The sequence below is a fragment of the Ovis canadensis genome, chromosome 4, assembly GCF_042477335.2.
Source record: "Ovis canadensis isolate MfBH-ARS-UI-01 breed Bighorn chromosome 4, ARS-UI_OviCan_v2, whole genome shotgun sequence".
NCBI lineage: Eukaryota > Metazoa > Chordata > Mammalia > Artiodactyla > Bovidae > Ovis > Ovis canadensis.
In genome coordinates, this window is record NC_091248.1 from 79763141 (window position 1) to 79789487 (window position 26347).

The 26347-nt window shown below is 41.0% G+C and overlaps 1 protein-coding gene across 1 annotated transcript in view; it reads right to left on the reverse strand.

Annotated features, from left to right (window-relative positions):
• Positions 1 to 25943, reverse strand: part of ITPRID1 (ITPR interacting domain containing 1) — a 91027-nt gene extending 65084 nt beyond the window's left edge. Inside the window, exons 1-7 of the mRNA XM_069588891.2 lie at positions 25802 to 25943; positions 24477 to 24525; positions 24111 to 24154; positions 9358 to 9409; positions 6765 to 6851; positions 4565 to 4767; positions 216 to 790 (exon numbers count right to left, since the gene is read on the reverse strand). Coding sequence (XP_069444992.1) covers positions 216 to 790; positions 4565 to 4767; positions 6765 to 6851; positions 9358 to 9409; positions 24111 to 24154; positions 24477 to 24525; positions 25802 to 25943 — 1152 coding nt within the window. The remainder of the gene's footprint in view (positions 1 to 215; positions 791 to 4564; positions 4768 to 6764; positions 6852 to 9357; positions 9410 to 24110; positions 24155 to 24476; positions 24526 to 25801) is intronic.
• Positions 25944 to 26347: the final 404 nt, after the last annotated feature.

Consider the following 26347-nt stretch of genomic DNA (forward strand, 5'->3'; position numbering starts at 1 on the left):
AAAGGAAAAGAAATAGGAGAAAGCAAAGGCTGGTTTCACTCTAGTTGAGTTCTGACCGAAGCAACAAGAATGACCTTAAATGTCTTAGACCAGATAGAAGTTTGGAATGATAGCATGTACTGCTGAGGGGCTGAAAGATGAAAGGGTTACATGAGGGCTGGAAGGTGAAAGAAGCCATGGAGAGAGTTACTTCACTTAGACGTGAACACACTGACCTCTTCCATTTCGAAGGAGTCTGGTGCTTTGCCTGAAAGACGGGACAAGCTCTTGAGTTTATTAGTCTGAATTGAATTCTCCTTTCGAGTTCTGTCCTTGACTGACCCCTCAGCCACACAGGAAGGAGGAACCTGCTTGGTCAGCATGGATGACTGAGGCCCCTGTTTGCTCGGAAGAGCTTGGGGAGGATGATGAGGTGTTAAGCTGTCACAGGCTCGAGGAGACCAATGCTCTGCCGAAGGAGACAAATGACTTCGGGCATATTCCTTTGTCACAGCTGATACCTGTGCTCCACGCTCCCTTGGGTCTGTAGAGGCGATAGAAAATTTGTCTATTGTCTCCAGTGACTCTGATGCTCCCGGGTTATAATCCTTTCTAATGTTCTGCTTTGAACCTTTCCTAAAAAGTTCACCTATTCTTCTTCGATGTTCTTTGGCTTCACTCACTGAGGTTCTTTGCACACCTCTCCCTTCACCTTCCTCTTCAGCTTTGCTCTGCAGGATGTTAACATTGTTCAGCAAAGACGAGAAAGCACTGGCCACGTGGTCCAGTATTTCTAGCTGTCGGAAACGACCTGAATAATTAAAGAAACACACACATTTTAGTTTCAGTGAAACTGCATTAATGTAGTAAAAACTGAAGAGAATGAACACACTTGATTTTCAAGATGGGAAGGAGTTTACATTTCTGAAACTCAAGTTTTCCCTTAGTATATATATCACTGGTTACTGTGGACAAGATTCCCCTATATAACAAAGTGTCACTGTGTTATAGGGAAAGCGAATACCTTTTATATTTAGTTGAATATGCATAACTATATAGATGCAAATAATACCTATGTGTTAAACTATAAAAACTACAGACAAGGTTGAATCTTGAGATTAATCTCATGTGTTTAAGTAAATGGCAAAGAATAAACTCATTTCCTTCGTATGAAGTAAGTGTGAAGATTCTTCTATAGCTTGAGACACTCACTATCATCATTATTACCTCCATCATCTCCAGCTACATCAGGGGTCCCCAACTTCTGGGATCTAATGTCTGATGATCTGAGGTATTAATAATAGAAATAAAGTACACGATAAATATAATGTGCTTGAATCATCCTGAAACCATCCCCCTCCCCTGCCTTGGTATGAGGAAAAACTGTCTTCCACAAAACTGGTTCCTGGTGTCAAAAAGATCGGGGAGCACTGAATTCTACACCCTTCACCTGAGAGCATGGAAGCATCATGACATACGGAGTCAGAAGGCCTGGATCCAAATTCCAGATCAACCAATCACTGGAAGTATGACCACAAATAAATGAATTAACAGATTCATGGTGTTTAGCCCTGTGCCTGGCACGTATAAACGGCCAGTTTCTTATCTGGAGAATGAAGTAACAGTACCAGTCTTATGTGTCTCTCACATCTGTTGTGAAAAGCACAATGCTAAATAGATATCAGCTAAAATTACAAATGTGCTCAGCTCAGAAAGGGAATATTTGTCTTTAGTCTTCTAACAGAAGATAGTCATTAAGGTGAAAATCCATTTACCTTCCCAAGCAAGCCAGCTCCTCAACTTATAAGCTTTTCTGGATGATCTGTCCTCACTCATCCAGGCAATATGTAAGAACTGGCTTAATTAGTATGAGAGAGATCTAATGTAACAAGGGCTATTTTGGGGCTCCTTAGAAAAAAATTGTAAAAAATATTTTTGTATCTCCAGATAATAAAACCACAGTAATGGAAATGGAACACTTTTTTTTTTTTTTAAATTACAGAACCTTCTCTCAACACCAGTGGTACATGCAGGGTTGCATAGCTCAGCAGTGGTCAAAGGCCCCGTTGGTGTAGAAACTGTTCTCTGTTCTGTTTGCACTATCGTAGCAATGGTACAGACTTCTCCATTAGGAAATCATTGTGCCTATTTGTGTCCTTCACCTGAAAATGGAGATACTGACTATTCATCCCTCTAGTCCAATATGATGGGCTTCTTATGGAGGATGATGATTCTGTTGAGACCTAGAGAAACTCTTGGGTTCCAGATGTTTTCAGAAACATTCTGATTACACTTCCCACTTAAATTTAGTTGTAAGCTTAAGAACATGATTGAATCATCATTCCACTTTTTATGATTGTGTTAGCATCCATTCTATAGAAGATTTTAATACTTAGACAAAGCCTGTCAATTTTAATTGGTTCAGGTAATTCAGAGAACATAACAGCGTGAAGTGTCGGAGGATTTTTGTTTGTGTGTGTGTTTTGCTTTGGGGTACACTGAACAATGAACCAGTCTCATCCTTCAAGTTTGAACTTTTTGTACTGACTTCGAATGAGACATACTTTTCCATTCTGTCTTTGGGACAACCAACTAATTTTATTATTGCTTATTTTGCATTTGATCTTCTCAGCTTTCTTGAGTTGAAAGTCTATTAGTAAGTGCTGAGTGAGAATAGTTACCATGCACTGTTAGCACAGGGCTAAGTGGTGGAAATAAGAGGGGGCCAGCAGTTACAGGATCAGGGGCCAACTTCTCGTTTCCCTATAATCCATGTGTCAATTTCATCTGTGAAATATTTACTTCATGGATCAGCTCAAACAGTCCTCAAATATCGGTAAGTGTTGCTATTCTCCCCAAATAAAGAATAGATCAAGAATTTTGCATCTCTGTGCAGCTTGGAGAAGGAGACAACAAAGAATGATATTAATTTCTTCTAAAGGTAAAGAACCATTAGTCTGCAACACCTGCAGTTTTGCATACTCTTTTTAAAAAATGTTATTGCTGAGATTTCTGACACCCATTTCACCCATATGAAAACAGAGGAAACAGATGAAAAATCTAAGCAAAACCTCTGTTCCACATATCTATTTGAGAGAAACACTTCATTTCTCTTGACTTTTCTTTCAGTGAATTTATTTAGAAGAGTTTATTTCATTAATAGAAACTTGGCATGTTCCCAGTCCAGAATTCTGTGAACTATTCCATGGAGGAGATATTCTTCAAGGCTCCTCTAAGAGAGGTTCTACACGAAATGATTTTGAAAACACTGTATTGCACTCCCTCCAGGAAACTGAGAGTGCAACTCAGCATATTAAACAAATCTTGTAGTAAATAAACTTGTTTAACAGCAAGCCATCTTTCTCCGAGATTGTTTGAGCACAGTACACAAACCCCAAGAATAACCTCAGTCGTGTCCTAGACAGTAATATTTTACTGACCACCAGTTGGAAAAAAATTGTAGCGTGCATGATAACTATAAGATTTAAGCATGCATCAGTCACTCAGTCATGTCCTACTCTTTGAGATTCCATGGACTGTAGCCCTCCAGGCTCCTCTGTCCATGAAATTCTCTGGGCAAGAATTCTGGAGTGGGTAGACATCCCTTTCTCCAGGGGATCTTCTCAGCAACAGGATTGAACCCGGGTCTCCTGAATTGCAGGCAGATTCTTTACTGTCTGAGTCACCAGGGAAGTCTAGTTAATCCACAGATCTGAAGATATGACATATTTATAACTACCAATCACAGCTCATGGTGGAATAAGAGTGTTCTAAGCCTCATAGATGAGAAAATTAAGGTTTCACTTAGTGACCCATGATAAGCTTTGCCAGATTCTGGTTTCTCTGACCTCTGGGTATGTGGCTACAGTTTGTCTTAGTGCTATTTACCAGTATAGTATTATCTTCTCTGCATGTAGTAGGATTGCACAATGTCACCCTTTTGGAGTTAAGCGTGGCCACATGATTTATTCTGGACAATGAAATCTGAACACACTTGATATGTGTAAGTTCTGAGCAGGAGGCTTTAAGGCCTAGTGCCAGGTGTGCTGCAGTTGATAGGGTAGCAAAGAGTTGGATGCAACTTACCAACTGAACAACAACAAATGGTTCTCTATTTCCACCTTTTCCCTGTTATCACCAGCCAGTATGTTCCAGACAGTGGAGTCAAGTCCATGGATAAGGAAAACATCATGGAACAGATGTCTCTTCCTCCTCATAGACTGTAGCCAGCCAGGCTCATCTGTCCATAGGATTCTCCAGGCAAGAATACTGGAGTGGGTAGCCATTTCCTTCTCCAGAGGATCTTCCTGACCCAGGGACTGAAACTGAGGCTCCCACATTGCAGGCAGATTCTTTACCATCTGAGCCATCAGGGAAGCCCATATTCCCCCTCATGTATATAGCAATCCAGTGAACACGGAGAGTTATCAAGACATAAGCCTGTTTCTGTCTGAAGCCACTGAGCTCTGGGGGGTTGATTGCTACTGCACAGATCTCCTGGCCCATCCCTCCCTCTTAGTACTGTGGTTCATCTGACTTCTCATAGCCACTGCTGAGATTCTGATGCCAAGTGGTCCTCACTTACTGTACAAGTTAGGGTTCTCAGTGTCCATTCGCTGCTTTTGAGCTTCAAGAAAAACAGGGATGTTGATTCCTCTGGCTGCTGAGCCACAACCCAGGAATCTGGCTGGGATTCGAGTGCAGATGTCTGGCTCATTAGCACCAAACCCCAGATCCAAGAGAATCTCCACTGGATCTTTTTCCCAAAATTCCAGCCATTCCGGAATGCTGCAGTGAAAATATGAATATCTTTATCCAGTAACAGTTCATTTAACCAAAAGCCATTTTTTTCCTAGTCACTTCACTCACTCAGTCTTCCAGATATTAAGTAAAAGAGGAATCTGAATAGACAAAAACAGATGGTGTATTTACTAGAGCTCATATATACTTCCTCAAAGGATAGTCCATTACCCCCACTCAGGGACTGCTTGTCTGTACTTTACAATGAATTTACTTAACAGGTTTTCCATTTCACAACATGGAAATGTTAAATTAGATGGAGCAAGGAGATTGTGGGACAAAAACCAGAATCAGTGGAGTGATACCCACAAAAAATGGTAGATGATGTCAATATGAAATAGAAGGAAAAAAATCCTGAAAACAGTAGAATATTTTAAAAGGGAGATATTTTGAAAGAATATTTAATTATTAAATATTAAAATATAATAATTAAAAAGAGTATCAGTCTGGGGCATCCTTAGTCATACAAATTTGTTGAGGATATCACTAAATGGACACTGCAAGACTGATCACAAATAATGAGTTTAAGTCCCTAGGTGGGGTTAAAATATGTTCTGTGTTTTTTTGGACTTGTCTGAAAAGAAGTATTTTTTCAAGTTGTTCTATTCAGTGTTGGCACTTAAAATGATACCCTTCAGTTATATGGAAATTATATTTATATATACCACCTCACTTTCTAATCACTGAACTTTTTAGTGACTATGCAAATGACTTTAAAACTCATGGACTCCATGGGAACCAGAACTTTTAATCAGGTTTTCCTAGGATCATCTTTAAAAGTTTCTGTTTACCTTTACATGCAAGTCTAGGGAGCTTATTTGAGATAGCTTGGATAATTTTATTTTCATAATGAGAGCATTTAAATTGGATTAACTATAATTCATTTATTTAGCCATCCACACATTCAACAATAGCCACCTCTAGTCTCAGTCGGCAGGCCACACAGCATCATGTTCCAACATCAAGTTCACACTTTCTTATGTGACATAGAGATCTTGTGCTTTGCCTCCTGATTCTACCAAGGAAGAAAAGATAAGCCAAGAACTGCTACTGTGGGGCTTAAATGGCTCAGGCTGGATCTTTTAATCACTGCAAAGAACTGGTGAACTGTGGGTGCCAAACATTTGATATCATGATATAGAAAAAAATTTGAGGGAGAAAAAACTCCTGCAAAAAAAATCTAAATTTTGAATGAAAGATTTAATTTTTTATTTATTGACTTCATCTACAAATTTTTATCTTACTCACTTACACAAACATTTATTGAATGTCTGTCGTGTTCTAGGTTCTCAGCTAGGCACCCAGGGGACAAAAAAGAGCAAAAATAACATAATCTTGTTTTCTAGTGGCTCACATTCTCATGGCCAGGAATATAGGTATTGATTGGTTTGTCATTAAAAAATATTTTCTACATCATTAACTCTTTTAATGTATATTTACCCATGTAAGAAAAACATAAAATACACTCACCTTGTTATAAATTGTAATATCTTACATAAGGGTCTCTCTTCCCTTGTTTATTACCCCTACCAATCCTGACTCCCTTCCTACTGAATTTATGTGTATCCTCCTAGGCATTTTTTAAATGTAGTTACATATATGCTTTATAGTTTTCACTTGTTGGCTTTATAAACAGTAACATAGTCTATATATCTTTCTGCATCTTGATTTTTTCTTCTTAAAATATTACTTAAAGATCATTCTAAGTTAGTAAAGTTGTCTCTGTCTATTCCTTTTATCACTATATAGAATTCCATAAAATGGGTGAGCCAATAGTTTATCTGGCCATTTCCCCAATGACAGATATTTAGTCCAACTTCACTGACTTTCACATTGTTCTTGCAGGCTGGAGTTTGGAAATCCTTTATTCATTCTCTCACCGATTCATTCAACAAGTATTTCTCAAGTGCCTGTTTGTAATTTCATGAAACCCACTGTTGCACAGAACGATTTCTCCAGATAAAAAGTGCCTGGAAATCACATACCTTTGTGGTATACTGGCAGCAGAATGGCAAGAGTTGAAACTGGTCCCTCTGGAGAGAGTGGGAGTTTCTGAAAACTGATGCAGGGATCTGCAGTTGGGGGAAATACCACTGATGAGATGTGTTGATTTAGAGAGTCCCCTGGGAGATCACTGTGACTCTTTCCCTTCCAGAGCAAACACTTGCATTTCCTCTTCATTTCTCATCATCTCATAACAGCCACATCTTCGAAGAAGAGACTGCATGCAGCGGAGGAATTGCTCCTCTCTTCAAGAGCGTTGTGTTACAGAAGGTGTGAGAATTTAGGTGTTAGGTGCCCGCTAGTGCTCATTACAAAGGTGACAGAATGTCTCACTTTTGACAGATGGCAAATCATTGGGGAACCTTTCAGGAATACAGCTTTGCAAGGCACTAACTTTCAGGAAGAAGTTAAGATTATGGGATGAAAGAGGTATAGTAAGCACCTCTTTCAGAGGCCACTGAAGCATCTTCCCATGATGGGGGAGGATTTCATATCGCATAGTTAATACTCCCCAGGGGCTGTCATCCGTGTGCAACACTAGCAAACTCCTTTATTCTGTGTGTGTGCTCAGTTTGCTGAGTTGTTCCCGACTCTTTTGAGACCCCATAGACTGTAGCCCTCAAGACTCCCCTATCCATGGGATTCTCCAGGCAAGAATACTGGAGTGGGTTGCCATTTCCTCCTCCAAGGGATCTTCCTGACCCAGGGACTGAACCTGTGTCTCCTTCACTGGCATGTGGCTCCTTTACCACTGAGCCACCTGGGCTTCCCTTTTCTATGGTAAAAGCGAAAATGCGTGTCTCTCTATCCTAATAGGCAGTACAACTCACTTGAAAGTGTTTCCAAACAGAATAGAACTGTTATAGTTCACTTTTATATAGCTTCAATACACTATAATTCATCTAGTTTCATCAAATATAATATAAGTTGGCAAAAAATATAATTTATTGAAGAATACAATGTTGATATCAATTATCCCAAGGAGACCAAATTATCTTACATGGGCTCCTGAATTTGCCTTAGTCCTGTCCATGTTTGGTAAGAATAGCTGGGCACTACCTATCTTTGTTTAACTGCTTCTCTGCCCTAAGGCTGAGAAAGTGCACATTTCTGAAAAATAAAGATTCTGTTTTAATAGATGATTGAGCTTTCTGGGAGCCTTGGAGGGGCTTCCCTGGTGGCTCTGCTGCTGCTGCTAAGTTGCTTCAGTTGTGTCTGACTCTGTGCGACCCCATAGATGGCAGCCCACCAGGCTCCTCTGTACCTGGGATTCTCCAGGCAAGAACACTGAAGTGGGCTGCCATTTCCTTCTCCAATGCATGGGCTCAGACAGCATATAATCCCGCTGCAATGCAGGAGATGTGGGTTTGATCCTTGGATGGGGAAGATCCCCTGGAGAAGGGAATGTCTTCTTACCCCAGTATTCTTGCCTGGAGAATCCCATGGACAGAGGAGCCTGGTAAGCTGCAGTCCATGGGGTATAAAGAGATGGACACGACTGAGCGACTAACACTTTCACTTTTCTTGGAAGACAGGCAGAAGATACCTTTCACTTCCTGCCTCCTCTCGGTGTGCCCTAGGCCTGCCGTGATTTTTGTTTCACTCCGTGTTTGAGATTCATACCTTACTTTGTAATGTTCAGCAGAGCTTCCCAGTCACTGGCCTGGACTTGGATCCAGGGGAAGCCACATATAGTCACAGTCCTAAGGAAGCTGGAAGAGCCTGGGTGCATCCTTGGCCTTGGCTCTCATTTTCCTCTTCCACAAAAGGAGTTGCCTGAAGAATTTTTGTGGTCCCTATTTCTACATGGTTCAGTGAGTAGCAAAAACATATAATCTTCTAAGAGGGAAAAATTATGCCCAAGTAGCACTTTAGGTGTGAATTGATACGAGTTGGAAGAATACAGTATTGAATATTTGGTTTTCTACTAGTTTGAATGATCTGGAAAATGCAAGAGTGACTAGAGCAGAGGAGGCAGAGTTCCCAGTTCTCCAATGCACATGGTCTGCATTGGTTCTTAAACTACAGTGTGCTTCAGAATATTTGAAAGCCTTACAAAAAACATTGATTTCTGACCCTTAGGTCCAAATTTTCTGATGCAGTGTGCTGAAGTGACTTGGAATTCTATTAAGTTCACAGGTGATATTGCTGCTGCTGTTGGGACCATTTTGAGTCCTAGGAAACTCAAACTGCTTTCTACCTAGCACTGGAAATTATATGTAATATTGTCTAGTTAATAGCATGATAATCAATGACAATGAAAATATGAATGTAACTATTTTATGAACAAGTTCTCATGAATAGTTGAATTTTGGTAGAATACCATTTAGGAATATATTTTCACTAAATTTCCCCCTAAGTCAGCATCTACTGATTTAATCTGTTCACGCCTTTAGGACAATTAAAGAACCTCTATTTTTCTCAAGGCTGGTGAAAATAGTCTAGGCACTCTGGCTGAACCAGGGCCAAGATGCCAAGACCCATGGCATTACTAAGAGACCTCCTCACTTCCATTTCACTTATGAAAGATGTGTCAGTAAAACCCTGGAGTGAAACAACCATCCCGCCACCTACCTCATGTAGTCTTTCACAGTCATTTGGACCATTCCTTTTTCAGAAGAAGGAACTGCAACAGAAAAGAGGACATGAGCTTAATTTCCTTGTTTTCTCATGGAATACTTTTCTCACCCTCAGCTGAACTAACATGGGATTGATTTCCATATCCAAGATTGTTATCAACATGAGATACAAGGTATCTCTGTAGCAAACAAGACAGAATCTAATTAATGGCTAAATTGTATGACAAGCCCTTGAGGAAATGGGGTACTTGCTCAGTGAAGAGGGAAGTCGGTGGTGAATGAAGTAGTCAGCAAAGGTTTCATGGAGGAAGAAGTACATGTCTTAGATTTTTAAGAATGGGAATAATTTGATAAATGGAAGAAGTGTTGTCATGAAAGAAGAGGGTCTATAGCAAGGCCAAACATAGTGATAGGGCTAAGCTGATTAGATCACAGGACATTTTGGGGTATTCTCTCCTGGTACTTAAGACTGAGGAGCAAGGACAGACAATACATGAAGGACCCAGCATACCTGGATTATCTTCCAATAATCTGTACCACCTAATCCTTACAACAGTCTTATGATTTAGCACCTATTCTTATCTTTCACATAAGAAAATTGAGACTCACAGAAAGTTGAGTAATGAGCCCATGATCACACAGTCAAAAATAGCAGATCCAGGAATTCATCATTACCTTTATTATATATTATAGCAATAATAAGTGGTGCATGCTTAGTCGTGTCTGACTCTTTTTGTGACCCCAAGGACTGCAGCCTACCAGGCTTCTCTGTCCATGGAATTTTGCAGGCAAGAATACTGGAGTGGGTTGCCACTTCCTACTCCAAGGGATAGAACCCTTGTCTCCTGCATCTCTTGCATTGGCAGGTGGATTCTTTACCACTGAGCCACCTGGGAAGCTCATTATAACAATAATAAGTTACTATTTATTTAACATTATCTTTTTGTGAAGCAATGTGCTAAGCAGGTTACATGCACAAAGTTTATCCATGAAACAAGTATCATTCATGCCCACTTAACAGAGAAGCAAACTGAGGCTCAGATTAAGTGAATTTCCCATGGTCAGTAGGATGCAACAATTTATTTTTGTTTGTTGCTATTGTTTCAAGACACTACACTGTCAACAGACTGTCTTGTAGCTTACCTGAAAGTCAGAAAGGAGAGTTTATATGTATGTGTCAGAACACGGAAAACCACAAAGAGTTTTTCAGCAAACAAGTACATGTAAGAAAGGTGATGCTGAAAGTCCATTTGCCTGGTTAGTGATGCTGAGGACAGATAGAAGAGCTACATGTCGGATGCCAGAGAGGTCTATTCAGGGGCCGATGCAGTACTCAGAACCTGTTTCGTGAGATAACCCTGTAGCAGACGTCCGCGCTTTCAAGGTGAACGACCATTATAATAACAACTATGTGACATTTTTTATGTGACTCAAACTTATGAACCAAATTAGAAATGAACATAGAATCCAAATTTGTCTTTTTTGTCTCTTATATTTATAGTTTTAAAAATATGGGTTTTAGCAGAGGAATTCTTTTACAAATTTCCAGTAATTTAATTATGTAAAAGGAGTGTTGTTCTGGACAAAGTGGATTACCATTTAGCTCCTTTCACCCTGTGAGTCACCACCAAGATCCACAGTTTGAAAAACATCATCTGTTCACATCTCTCACTTCGGTGTGTGTGCATGCTAAGCCACTTCAGTTCTGTCTGAGTCTTTGTGATCCCATGGACTGTAGCACCCAGGCTCCTCTGCCCATGGGATTCTGCAGGCAAGAATACTGGAGTGGGTTGCCATGCCCTCCTCCAGGAGATCTTCCAGGCCCAGGGATTAAATCCTTGTCTCTTGTGTCTCCTGGATAGGCAGGAGAGTCCTTTACCACTAGCGCCACCTGGAAGTAAAGTGAAGTTAAAGTCATGTCTGACTCTGCGACTCTTTTCTATACAGTCCATGGAATTCTCCAGGCTGAAATATTGGAGTGGGTAGCCTTTCCCTTCTCCAAAGGATCTTCCCAACCCAGGGACTGAACCCAGGTCTCCCACATTGCAGGCGGATTCTTTACCAGCAGAGCCACAAGGGAATCCCAAGAATATTGGAATGGGTAGTGTATCCCTTCTCCAGTGGATCATCCTGACCCAGGAATCAAACCGGGGTCTCCTGCATTGCAGGCAGATTCTTTACCAACTGAGCTATCAGGGAAGTCCTGATAGAGCCACCTGGAAGGCAGTGCTAATCCACTGCTGGACTCTTGCTCGCTGAATTCAGCCTCAGAGCTTCTCAGATCATAAAACCAATGCCAGTTGATTGAAGTTGTCACATGGAGAGAAAGCCTATTTGCCGCTTTATTAATCATGTTATAGACGCAAGCACGGTATAATTTTTGGCAGTCATGTTGTAATGACTTGATGAATTAAATAATAGGTTGTCCAAAATGAAAGGTTAAAATAAATATTTATCATTTTAAGCAATTATTTTTTTTTCTATTTCTCTCCCCCCCTTCTCCTCTATTGCTTTGCATGTATCTTACAAAGTCAGGCTCCGTTTGCGCCTCATTAGCTTATCCAGAGCATTCCGGAGTTTCTGAGCAGCATTTCTCACATAAAATATTCTAGAGTTCTAGAATATCTGGCTTCACATTCTGCCAGCGCCACCACTCTTGCCGCCACATCAGTCTTTTCTGGTTGTTGGCTACTGAGCTGGATTTCCTGGAACTTGTGAATGAACGTGTACATCCAGACCAGGGGCCTGACATTGTGGTCATGGAAAATTGCTCAAACTGTCAGAGGGGAAATGACCCGTTTTCAGGTATTGATGAAAAGAGTTAGCACAGCCTTGTTGCGTTTTCAAAAGCCGTAGCCCCGTAGAATATCCAAGTCATCCAGAAACTACCACGTCCCTGCACCCAGGGCTTCCTCATGGGATTCTAGTGTCCACACAGATTTAGTGGTCACGTTCCATGGATCACACACCGCAGCTCTGCTGTCCAGCTTCAGGACTGATCTGGTTGCCAGGAAACCCAGGGCAGCCCCACAGGGGAAAAGGGGCCCCAGATGATAACATATTTTCTAGGGAATGTGCAAAGTGGACCTGCTAGTTCACAATGGGGGAGTCTTATGGTTTGATGACACACACATGAAAGCCTCACACAGTTATAGCATCAGCAGGGGAAAGGCTTTCTCTCCTTCCACTTTATGGTCCCTTTAAGGCCCAGACACTGCTGATGAGTAGGGGCTGGGCGAGATGTTTGACTCCCCTTACCCGAACCCCACTCTCACTAATGTTCAGATACAGCTTTTACATCTTTTGTTAGACTCATCATCCTCTTTTGTCTTGATCTAGTTTAAAATGACACAAACATCAATCTCTATCCAATATATTCAGAGGCGTAGACTTCTCTGCTGCCAAGCTCAGATTTAAACCCACTAGATAAGCCTGATTTTTAAAATTATAATACAATGATCAGAAATTAATTAGCTTCACCGGTTTTATTTCCATGTTGCTTCAGGGCTCCCAGTGTCCTAGGAGACCAAGGGGCATTTTTAGTGTTGTTATGTGTTTATTTCCTGTGGTGACTGTGGAAGCAGCAACTGGCCTTCCCAGTGTTTGGACCCAGACAGTTGAAACACACAGGATAGCATGAGACTATTATTCTATGCCTGTTTGAGGGCTTTTCGGTTTTAGTTTTGTTTCATTGATTTATAAAATAAATTTCCTGGAGCCTGAAGACAAGCTTGTTAGGGTTAGCCCCTTGCATTTTTGCCTGTTTTCAATAATTAGCCAGAAGCTGGTAGTCTCGTTCTCAGCAGCACTGGGATTCCTAGACTTTCATTGAGACCCAGAAGGTCCAGCAGCCCCAGTGCAGCTCTCTTCAGGGCAGCCTCTGTTAGGTGACATGCTCTGCAGTTCTCTGCAGCCTCTCCTAGTCTGCCTGGTTCGTTAGCACTCACCTGCCTGGCTTCTGGAAGCACTGGAGTCTGGGATCTCTAATCAGAGCATGACACCCAGGGAATGTCATCATGGGACAAACAAACTGCTCCTGTTACAAACAAACTGTTCCTCAAGCTTCTGCAGGTAGAAGAACAGATGGGCCTGCGTTCACCACATAAGCCTGCTGCTGCTGGTGGTTTAGTTGCTGAGTTCTGTCCGACTCTTATGATCCCATGGACTGTAGCCCGCCAGGCCCCTCTGTCCAGGGGATTCTCCAGGGGAGAATACTGGAGTGGGTTGCCATTTCCTCCTCCAGAGGAAATGCTAAGTCCCTTCAGTTGTGTCCAGTGCTTTGCAACCTTATGGATTGTAGCCCACCAGGCTTCTCTGTCCATGGGATTCTCCATGAATACTGGGGGCAAGAATACTGGAGTGGGTTGCCATGCCTTCCTCCAGAGGATCTTCCTGACCCGGGGACTCATCATCTGTCTCTTATGTCTCCTGCATTGGCAGGCGAGTTCTTTATCACTAGTGCCACCTGGAAAGCCCTTTTTTTTTACTGCTAGACCTCCTCAGTTCCACGCTGGCTTCTTCCTCTGGGTGTTTGGTTCTGTATTTTCTCCATGTCTTTGCCCTTCCAAGATAGTACTCTTGTTAGGTTTTTAAAACCAGATTTTACTCTCTAAAGTCATGGAGGCAACAAAGAAACAATTTAGGTCCTATTTTCAAGATTCCTAAGGGCTGATCTGAAGGAAAATTAAAGTGAGAAAAAAAAATTTCCCTGCTCTACTGAATACATCGCGCTGCCTGGGTTAAAATGCCAGTTCTGATTCCCTTTCGGATACTTGAGTCTCCAGCCATCCTCCCTACTGTCAGGTGGACTTCTGCCATCTGAAGCAGCAGACACTGCACTTAACCCTGCAAAATGTATTACTGGAGAAGATGTAGCGAGATATGCAGAAGGCACTAATTAGCACCTTTATTGGCTTGGAAAGCATTTTTTATTTTGGTTTTCCTAAGCATTTCTGACTGATTCATGGAAGACATTTGGTTCTTTGGAATATCGTCCAATAGACTAATCAACTTACATTTTCACAGGGCTCTAAAATAATAACATTCTGCAGCTTTCTGTGTATTTAACTCCTGCATGACCAAGATAGTAGAGGCAGTTAAAAGGGTTTGTTTGCCTCAGCTGGCAATTTATTAAACTATCTTCTTACAAAGAAGAGACTCTGGCATTCTCCCTGACCCTCATGCTCAGAACTTTAAAGCTAGTTGTGATGCTTTGCTTCTCTTCAACCAGAGAGTTGTTTATTTTACAGGTGGACTCTTCTTCTCTATTCCTCTGCTGACACCCAGCCCAAGCCCTCATCACCTCAAGCCTGAGGTCAGCTTCTTCCCAAAGCCTGCACCCTCTTCCCATTGCCAGGATGAGCACTGGAATCTGCCATTTCTCTTCCCAGAAACCGTTCATAACTCATTACAATAGAGACGGCAAATGTGAAACACCTGCTTCCGTTCCCCAATGCAACACCAGTGGAGTTATTAGTTATTACTCATGACCCTCTATTTAGGTGAACAAAGATATGGCTTCAAGTTCTACTCAACACAGACCCCCGCTGCACTACCCGTCCTTTCCCTGGAACCTGAGATGATACTTCTTTGCCACGTCTGTGCTAAGAAAGGGTGATACTGTCTTTCTGGATTTTAAGGCATCTATAAACTGATCACACCTTATCTGACAGAAAAGTGTCCCCCTTTGCTCCTAGCGCGGGACCTTCTCTCTAGTTGTACCATCTTCTGCATGCTTTCCGGCACACATTCAGTTTGCGTCTCATTCTGTGCCTTTGTTCAAGCTCCTGTTGGTTCCAGGAAATGACATGATCATGCTTTGTCTCAGTTTTTCAAAACTATACCCCTCTTTGACTGACGAGCTCAAGTCTCACCTTCTCTTGGAGATTTCCCAATGTGAATGAATCATCTTTCTTATGGACCAGTTTTTACTAAGATAGCTTTTTGTTGACTAGGTTTAGAGAAATCAGCTGTGTTAGAGATGATTCTTGCCTTGGTGATCTTTACAGTTTTGTTAATAAGACCAATCATATCTTACTAATTTGAGGCAATACAGACCAAGTGTCATAAGCATAGAACCCACAATGGATGTGACTGGTGTTCAGAAGGCAGTTTGAGTCTCTTAGGGCAGATGTCAGGAAGGGCCTTACAGAGGACATGGGACTTGGGTAAGATCTCAAAAGAATGAGAGGTAAACAGAACAGGAAAGACTTTAAAAAAGGAAGAACTGGATGAAGAAAGAGAATGGACTAGGGATGTAATGAGAGGAGATAAGACTAGACAGTCTTGTAGAAAATTGGTATAGGTTATATTCATGCTGTAATGGCCCTGAAAAGTCAGAATAACATACTTGAGAGCAGGAATCATATATTCTACATCTTTGCACCGTTCACCTTGCACAATTCTCTGCTTTGAATGCTTTCATTTGAAAAGCATCATTTTTCAATATGTTCATCTCTAACACATTTTCTAACAATGTTTTCAAAGGAACATCTATCATGTTACACTGGATTTACTTTAACCTATTCCTATAATATAGATCACAAATTTAGAACTTGATTTAGCAAGTTCTTATTATAAAAAAATTCCTCTGGAAACGGATAGGTTTACTCTTCAGGGAGCTCTCTGAGAAACAGTGAAGAAATGTCTAAATAGTAAAAATGACAAATGAATTAAGTACCTATCATGTAATCTACGGCACTGAGCAGAACTTTGACAGAACCTGTCTCATGCTGTTGAAGTTGGCTCTAGATTTTTCACTTGCAGTTATGTGTGGATGTGTTATTTAACAAGAATGTGACATATAAAACTGCATGTCAGCTCATGCTTTTGGTGTACGTGTCTGCCCTGGTAGCATCAGGATGGCGTGCTCCACAGGCAGACAGAGCTGATGCTGGATTTGTTCTCTGTGTGGCCCTGGATTTGCCACACACCAGCTCCTCCCTCCAAGCTTTCTTATACAGTTTTCCAGTGGAATCTGGGAGTAAGGGTGAGTCAGCAGCCTAAGAAGAGGACCCCTTAACATCCATGACCATGATCCCCTGTAGCACTACCAGTGACCCCAAAGAGGCTCTGAATGTCCTACTGCGTCTGTGGTTAAAGGAAGGTCTGTGGATCCTTATGGAGCCCAAGCCAAGAATCTGACTTGTTTGCTTGTGAAGTTGGTGACCAAGAGGAGTTAGTCTGCACCCGTTGATGGCGGTTCTTAGAAAGGAAAAAGAAAAAGAAACTGAAGGATGCCCATGAGGCTCTTTCCTGTGAGTTATCCATGTGTCCTGATCAGAGGTTCCCTGAAGATACATAAAAAGGAGACTGTGGGACCATTCCGCTAATATGCCCTAATGTTTGTCAGAAGACAGGGCAGAAAGTACAAAACCATCCCTTGCAAAGACTCAGGATGTAAGTAGTATGGGCAGATGTCCAACTTTTGGTAATTCTTAATATTCACATGGAAAGAAGGAGCAAGGGCCTTTAGGTAATTTTCATAAAAGGAGCAGCCCAAATGATTTCTATCAGTAAGTGAACCTGGGTAAGCAGTGTTTCAATGAAAGAGACTTCAAAGCCTCAAGAGACAAGGCCCTGGAGGGAGATCCAGGCTCTGCTGATGGCTCTGGGAAGCCAGGGAAAGTGCCACAATCACCTCAGTACATCTTGGCCACTGATCATCCCCGTCAGCCGATACACCTGGCTGTAGCAGCTGGCATCCCCAGAAAAAACATCTTCTCTGTCTCCACCTCTCGTCCAGCTATCGTTTTAGTCACTGCTCCCTTTGGCCTCATCACTCCTCCAAATACTTTTCTGTCTCTACTTCCTCTACTCCCATTTCTCACTTGAAGGTCGTGTGACCAGCCTTTCTCCCCAACTATTCCTCTGAAATAGCTCTTTTCAAGGTCACCAGTGACCTAATCGCCAAACAATTCTCATTCCTCATTATACCTACCCCGTTAGTGACAGTGACATTGTTGATCATTCCCTCCTTGACACCTTAACTCTATTCATCTTCCAGACACTTTTCTCTTTGTCCTCATTTTACTTCATGACCTTCTCCTCCTCTTCCTCCCTTGCTGGTTTTTCCGTATCTCTCAGGCTTCTTCTCTGTCTCTATGCACTTGCTTGGTGAGCTTATTTGAACTTCTGGGTTATCATCATCTATATACCATCTAGACCCAAACAGTTATCTATTAATTCCTGGACTTTCCCCCTGAACTCGAGATTTGTATTTCCAATTTGTACTAATATATCCCTATTTTGGGCTTCCCTTGTAGCTCAGTCGGTAAAGGATCTGCCTGCAGTGCAGGAGACCTGGATTCGATCCCCGGGTTGGGAAGATCCCCTGGAGAAGGAAATCACAACCCGCTCCAGTATGCTTGCCTGGAAAATCTCATGGACAGAGGAGCCTGGTGGGCTGCAGTCCATGGGGTCGCAGAGTTGGACACGACTGAGCAACTAACACTAACCCCTATTTATTAGTATCTCTTTAGGTTTCTATTAGGTATTTGAATCATAGCATGCCTAAAATTGCATCTCTTACCTCAAGCCTGATTCTTCTATGTTCTTCCCATTGCAATAAATGACCATGCACCCTGCCCAAATGCTTGGGCAAAATTCACTGCGATTATCCTTGGCTTTTCTTTCTCTCTTTTATATTCTACATCCACAAGCATATCCTCTCCTACCTACATTCCAAATATATCCAGAATCTAACACTACTCTCTGCAGCATTTGCTATTGCCCTGGTCTATGCCCTCATCTTCTTTTCCATAAGTTATTTCCTTAGCCTGCTAACAGGGCTCCCTGGTTCCACATTTTCTCCAACAGAATTTATTTTCCAAGTAGCCACTACAGCTGTCCTGTTAAAAAGAACCAAGGCTATGCCACTACTTTGTATAAAACATTATACAAATGTTTTTGTATAACATTTTCCCTCTGAGTAAAAGAAAGATTTTTACAGGGATATAGCCCTAAATTATGTGACCTCTGAATAGTTCTTTAACTCATAGCTCTTTGCTGTATTCCTTGCTCACTTAGCTGCAACTATTTAGGCTTGCTATTCTTAGAATACAGAGAGACCATTCCCATCCCAGGGCCTTTGCACATTCTGTCTCATGTGCCTGGAACAGTTCATCTTACAAATAAGCAAATGCCACAACCCTTCACTTCATTCAGGCAGCTGCTGAAAGGTACTTTATCTGAGACATTTAACCTCACTGTCTATACTCCTGGCATATTATATATTTATTTGTTAATGTGTCTGTCTCCACTGCATCTTTTTTCTTCAGTATCTCCAATCTTAATGGGGTATCCAGTTTGTAGGAGGCAGTCTATGCATATTTGTTAAATAACTGGAGAATGGAATAAAAGGGAATCTGTCAGAAGTTTTGTGTACTTATGGGCATGGAAATGGAGTTGATAGCATATTTGTTCTCTGGTCTCCAGACTAAGTCTAAGACTCAAAGAAAGATATGGGTTGCAGGAAGAAGCTGAAAGTTGATTCCCATCACGAGTTTTGTGTGACCCAGCACATTAGTAATGCTACCTAGATCCACACATGCAGTATAATAGAAAAGAGCGTCTCCATAAATTCTCTAAGAACTGGAGCACCAGAGGAACACAAGAACGGACACTCAGAAAGTGATGAGACATGAACTGTCCATTTGTTGACACCCAGGAAATTCTGTTAGAGTAGAAGCAGTGTCAGTGAAAGTCAACTCTTTCATAAAAATATATGAGGCACCTTCTGTTGGCTCCCAGAAATACTAGTATTTACAGGAGATACTTTTCAATAGACCCTGTGGACCAAGATAGAGGCAGTAATCTCTCAGAACTGGTAGACTAATTTCATTGTAATGTAATGTTTACCCACAGGCTTGGAGAAACCTGAGGCAAATTTGAGTTATAGGAGTTATTTATAGATTAATTTCAGAATAACTTTTTATATCTCCCTCTATACTTCTTTTGGTTAATAATTTAAAAACCTTTATGCACCTCAAGTATAAATGAAATAAGGTTTTATTGCTTTATTTAGGAAGTATCCCTTTTTGCTATCCAAACTTGGCTCATAGAAATAAGGAACTATCCCTTTTTGCTATCCAAATTAAGGAATTATCCCTTTTTTTCTATCCAAACTTGGCTCACAGAAGTAAGGAAAGTCTAGGGAGAAAATTAACGGCCATAGATTTACACCAGTATGTGGTATACTGGTTTCTGGTAAGAAGAGCATAAACTTCGAAATCAAACAGACTTGAGTTCAAATCACGTTTCCACCTCTTCGGCTTTATGTGGCTTTGGGAAAATCTCTCAACTGTACTGAGTATCTGTTTCTTCAGTATTTAATGAAATTAATCAATCACCTTGTTTGAGGAGTACGTCATAATAGTTTTCAAATATGCAATAAGCCCTCAATATATGATAATTATTACTCATAATCAGCATTACTATAACTTTTGAGACTGAAATGTATAGAGATCAGAAACCTAGTGAGCCTCAGGAAAAAAACAGAATTTTCCAACTATTAAGCATTAGTTTCTTAGTCATGTCAATTTTCTAAGAGCTTAGTTTCTTATAATTTAAAATTTCTAGAGTTAAGGTAGAATGACTTATGATTTGCCAGAAAATTCTTTGAGTCATCTTTTTTTTTTTTTAATTTTAAGATCCAGATGTGGTCAATTTGTATTTCTACCGATACCTGATTGACATTTAAAAATTAGCATTGTCCCACTTTAAAAGAATTAAATTCAAGAGAACTGAGCTATGGCCCTGAAAGCTGGTACAAGAGTCAGAAGAGCTAGAAGGGGAAGTGGTTGCCAGGGAGCTGACCCACTCTGCTCATGCTTTGACTTTTCCAGCAGGGATGCTGATGCAGAGCTTTCCTCCCAGGATACTCCCAGGGGCATCCATGCATAACATGGACAGTAATTTATACTATAGTCTAGAGAGGCCACGTGGCTACAGAGTCAGATAGACCCATGTTCAAATCTCAACTCACTTTCCTCCTGACTGGTTACTTTGGGCAAGTTACTTAACCTTCCTGAGCTTCATTTACCTCTTTGCAAAAGTTAATAATGATGATATCCACCTCAGAAGATGGTTCTGATAAATGAGATAATATGCATATAGAGTACCTAGCCTGTGTGCTCTTGACATGTATTAATTTCTTTCCCCTCTGAGTTTTACTGAAGATACTGAACTGCCAAGGGTTAGGGGGCTTTACCCAGCATAACTGTGGTGAACAAGATGGACTAACCAGATTCCAGCTGAATAAAAATTAGAATTTAGGGAACCACAGAGCATCATTCCAAAGAATCACCACGAGAAGCCAAGATCTGACCTTGGCTAGCTCAAAACAGAGGAGGAAATCAGCAACAGGGCCACTGAAACCTTGTTCCACCTCGTCATTTTATCTGACGCCCACTAGAATGCTTTCCATGGGAGGTACAGGGTCATGTGAAAGATGAGCAGGCACTTGGATGTTGTTGCTACTTTAATGAAGAAAGCCTCAGAATTATCACTAAGAGAAGCAAATAGAATGATTTCTACTTGTAGTTGGTTGAGTAGTATCCACCCAAATTTCACTTCAGTATTTGAAATTTCACTTCAGAATTTGAAATCTCACTTCAAAATATATCCTTTATCTGGAAACAGGGTCTTTGCAGATATAATTAGTAAAGGTGAGGTCATACTGGGTAAAGGTGAGACTTAAACCCTAAATCCAATGACTGGTGTCCTTAAGAGAAGAGAAGACTCAGTGGGGAAAGTCAGCCATGTGAAGACAGAGGCGGAGGACGCAAGGATGAAAGGGATGCCAGGGTTGATGGGAGCCACGAGAAAGAGACCAGGCAGGCCTCTTCCCTAGAGCCTTCAGAGAGAATAACCTTGCTGACACTTGATTTCAGACCTTCAGCCTTCACAACTGTGAGAGAATGAATTTCTGTTTTTAAGCCACCAGTTCAGTTCAATTCAGTTCAGTCGCTCAGTTGTGTCTGACTCTTTGCGACCCCATGAATTGCAGCATGCCAGGCCTCCCTGTCCATCACCATCTCCTGGAATTTACCCAAACTCATGTCCATCGAGTTGGTGATGCCATCCAGCCATCTTATCCTCTATTGTCCCCTTCTCCTCCTGCCCCCAATCCCTCCCAGCATCAAGGTCTTTTCCAATGAGTCAACTCTTCGCATGAGGTGGTCAAAGTATTGGTTTCAGCTTCAGCATCAGTCCTTCCAATGAACACCCAGGACTGATCTCCTTTGGGATAGACTGGTTGGATTTCCTTGCAGTCCAAAGGACTCTCAAGAGTCTTCTCCAACACCACAGTTCAAAAGCATCAATTCTTCGGCACTCAGCTTTCTTCACAGTCCAACTCTCACATCCATACATGACTACTGGAAAAACCATAGCCTTGACTAGACGGACCTTTGTTGGCAAAGTAATGTCTCTGCTTTTTAATATGCTGTCTAGATTGGTCATAACTTTCCTTCCAAGGAATAAATGTCTTTTAATTTCATGGCTGCATTAGCCATCTACAGTGATTTTGGAGCCCCCAAAAATAAAGTCTGACACTGTTTCCACTGTTTCCCCATCTATTTCCCATGAAGCGATGGGACCAGATGCCATGATCTTAGTTTCCTGAATGTTGAGCTTTAAGCCAACTTTTTCACTCCCTTTCACTTTCATCAAGAGGCTCTTTAGTTCCTCTTCACTTTCTGCCTTAAGGGTGGTGTCATCTGCATATCTGAGGTTATTGATATTCCTCCTGGCAATCTTGATTCCAGCTTGTGCTTCTTCCAGCCCAGTATTTCTCAAGATGTACTCTGCATATAAGTTAAATAAGCAGGGTGACAGTATACAGCCTTGACGTAGCCACCAAGTCTGTAGTAATTATTTATGGCTGCCTTAAGAATGAATGCACCACTCTACATCATAGTGGGATTGTGGGAGTTTTTTATGATTTTCGCTCCAGCAGAGACTCCTTTCCTCTCTCTACTTCAGCTGCTTCTGGTTTCACCATAGTTTTCTCTCTGCAACACCCCTCATGACCTTCAAGTCCCCAATTTCTGCTACTACTGTTGTCGTTTCCACATCTTAGTGCAGTGTTTGGCTTCAGACTTGGGATGCCTTGAGCTCATTGTGGTGAAAACACAGAGGGGCTGAGAGGATGCCTGCCTGCAGGCTCCTCTGCCCACCTCTAACCAGCTGTGACTAAAAATTGTGGCACCTGACCACTCAGATTCTTCACCTGCGAAACATAGATGAACACCAGCCTTGCTAGGTTACTGAGCTTAAAATATGATACATGAGGAAGGGCCTTGTAAAAGTGAAGGCTCAATTAAACTTGTAAGAAGCTATTCCATTATTATTAAAAACCTTACTAAAGATAAAGACCCTGGGAAATAGAAACCATGTGTGTCTGATCTCAGAGTCATTTTGTTACTCCTTCTTTCCTCCAGGTCTTCACCTCATGCCTTTATTTCATTGACTTGATTCAGAGGAGGAAGGTCCATGATTTGTCTTAATTCCTGGGAAGTGAAGTTTCTAATACACTTATTGACAACCCCAGAACTGGTTGCCAGACCTCCCACTATAAACTGGGAAAGATGAAATATCGGAGGGATCTGACATGCTGGCTATATTTCTTAACTTCTTGTCTTTTCTTGAGAATGAACTATCAATAACAAAGGTTCTTAAATTCAGCTTATTGGCAAGCATCTTTAAAGATTTTGGCATCATGAAACTTTCATATTAAAAAAAAATAAGCTTGGTGAAGGAGGAAATTTTAATGATGTACCTAGATTTTAAAGTAAAAATTCTTAAATTTAAACTGGCTTGTAGCAAATGGTCAATCTTAATTTAAATGGCAGTGAAGAAAGTGAAATAATTAAACCCAGACAAGTAAGTAACAATTACACTAATACTTCTCCCTCTAGTCATTAAATTCTTGTTTTATGTCATTTTTACATACATTATTTAGGGCATTTCATCAACTTTAAAAACACACTTTTTTTCACATTTTAACAACTATGAAATCAAGATGTGTCTGGTAGTCAGTGTGGTCTATTATAATGCCTAGTTATAATCGACATGGATGGTTGTTTTGTTTTCTTATCTGAGGGGTACTTGTGGGTGCATTTTACAATTGAGGAGTCTTACATTTTAGGAAATACCATATTTGATTTAGTGAAGATGGAAACTGTGAGACCTGTAGATAAATTTCTTTTCCTTCTTATAATGTTCTGATCAAATCTCAGTGTAACAAGTGTGCCACATTTTCTGCCTCGGAAATACATACTTGATATGTACACTGTTTGCTATAGAATTCAGTCATTCATTCCTTTTGAGAACAAATGCATCATTAGGAAGAGAAGATATAATTTTAAGACTGAAGGGTAGAAACTAGATTTAGAAATAAAAACACAATACAGTGTAAGGAAATATTAAACAGTTTCATTTCCATAATCACATCCTTGCAAAATGTCTTTACAGACCCAGTGAGTTTTCTGTTACGAGTCTGAGCTAACGATATGGGTAAGAGTTCTGGTTTCCAGTTCCCAATCTGCTGCTTGAGAACACCTATCCTTTCTGAACTTGGCTTACCTATTACACAAAGTGATTGAGCTGAATGGTTTCCAAGATCTGTTTCATTTTTAGGAACCTCTGGTAATTCTCATTTTAAAAAGATTTAGTCAAACAAACATTTTAATACATCCCCTACTCAGGTCCACAAAGCATAACTGCTTCTGGGTTTGCTTGTCTTACCAATGTGGTCGACGGCGGGCTGAAAGTTTTCATTTACAGAGACACTATAAAGAAACAAAAGCATTGTGAGTCAAACAACAAAATTATGCTGAATTACTTTTTAATTAAACAGACCAGAATAAATGAAGAGCTAAGCTTTATGACAAGAGGACTTTAGGAAATCAGTGAACAGCTAGGAACTGAAATAGTATTATTCTATTTTGTACTTTTAAGTGGATATATAACTTTTGCAATAAAAGTTTAGTCCTTCAAACACCCAGTTAAAATGAAAATTCCTACATGTCACACCTTGTCCCAGAAGGGTTACCCACATGTTTTCATGGATCTTTGCAAGAAGGATGTGCAAGGGAATAAAGAAACACTTACAAGAATCCAGAGTCCAGCCACTGTTGAATAATTTCTTGTTTCGAATCTTCTACAAATGAGAAACAGACCAGTCAGTCAAAATATAACTGGGTGAAGAGATATCACCCATTAGTTAGCCACTACCCAATAGGTCCATTTCCTAGTATTTAATCACATGTTTCTATAAGCAGAGTCATTTTTCCCCCAAGGCAAAACTTCCTGTTCTCCATAATTGGCTTTTCCTGAGAATAAAGTATAAACTTGCCAAAAGACTATAACTTAAAGAGAAATAAAATGTGGAAAGGAAAAAAGAGCAAGAGATGTTAGAATAATTTTTAAATTACCTGGTGTGATACAAAGGCTGAAAAAGCATGGGAGATTTTTGCCTTTCTCTTGTTGAATATAAATCACGTGGAGCCTCTCCTTACTGAATCACATTTACCTAAGGCAGCTAGCCAGTGATGTTTATTTGCAAGGAGTTCTCTGCCAGGTTAGAAAGTAAATTTGCATTCATTCCAGGGGCAAATTGCACTACAGTTCCAGAATTGCCAAAGGCACCCTGTGTTATAAAAGCATCAGTCTTTTAAGGTGGATCTTTGTCACTGGCTCAACAAACTAGTCAAGAGGCAAAAAGGAAAGGTTATAAAAGCAGTTTTTCCTGTAAATATTTGTTTCCTTTCCAGTTGGTTACAGGTTACTCTGGGCTTATTTTCTCTGACTTTATCCTAAGAAGCAGTTAAGATACCTGAATTACTCCCTCACAAGGTGTCTGGTGAACCAAAAAGGCCAAGGGGACATGGGAGATGCTTAGTCTTCAACTGAGTTACTGTGAAGGGATAGAATAAATTGGTGGTGGCAAGGAAGAAAAGCCATCAAACAGTAACATTATAAACAAACAAATAAGAAATCATAGTGAAAGGACAAATATTTTCTTACTTATTACTCTTTAAACAATTAAAATTAGTAGCAACACCTTGTACAAGGCTCTGCAAATAAGAGCCTTTCAATAAGATGTTTGATGTCCTGCAAGAAGTCTCATATCTCTGGCATGAACGCCACAGTTTTGGGGTCCTAGGGGACTTAGAATGAGGGGACATTGGAGTGGAAAGGAAGCCAAGTTTATTCTTTAGTTGGTCTGTTTCCATTAAGAAGGTTTGTATTTTAAGTGTCTGTAGGTGAAGTCAGATGTGCCCATTTCATGAAAGTTTTTGGTTATCATACCAGCAACACTGGCATCTTAACATTCAAGTCCCTGTTCCAAAATCATTTGCCCCCAGCCCAAAGCTCCCCATCCCTCACCACTCATAATTGGTTGGTTTCAAATAACCCTGATGGCCTGTTCTCACCCAGCAGGGGGTTGGTGAGACTGCGGCTCTCCTCCTCAGAGCCAGGGGGCAGCTGCTCATCCAGGGGAGCCCATGTCCGCTTGGTGGACTTCAGGATGTCTCTTCTGCTCTTTTCCCGGCCTCGGTGTGACTTCTCCTCCATCATAAGAGAGTAATTCAGCATGCTAATTAAAAACACACATACACAAACAAATGAGACACAACGAGTTCAGCTTCCAGGCTTGGTTCAGTAAGACGGAGAGGACCAGAGGGCTCACAATCCAATGAGTGGATCCAGCTTCACAATTTCTGGGAGCCTGGCTCATATCCAAGCAAGTTCCCTGCCTCAGTGTGAGAACTGTTTCTTTTTGAATGGAGACACAGCTGGAGGCCAGGGACTAACGGCCTCACCCTTTATCCAGCCACATCCACACTCTGGAAGATTCAATCTAGTGGTCTTGGTAGTGTATGAGAAGCAAAGAAACTGGACTGGAGAGTGCCCCCAAGGAGAAAATTTAAAAGCATTGATTAACATAATAAGTATCCTACAAATCTGCCCAATAGTTA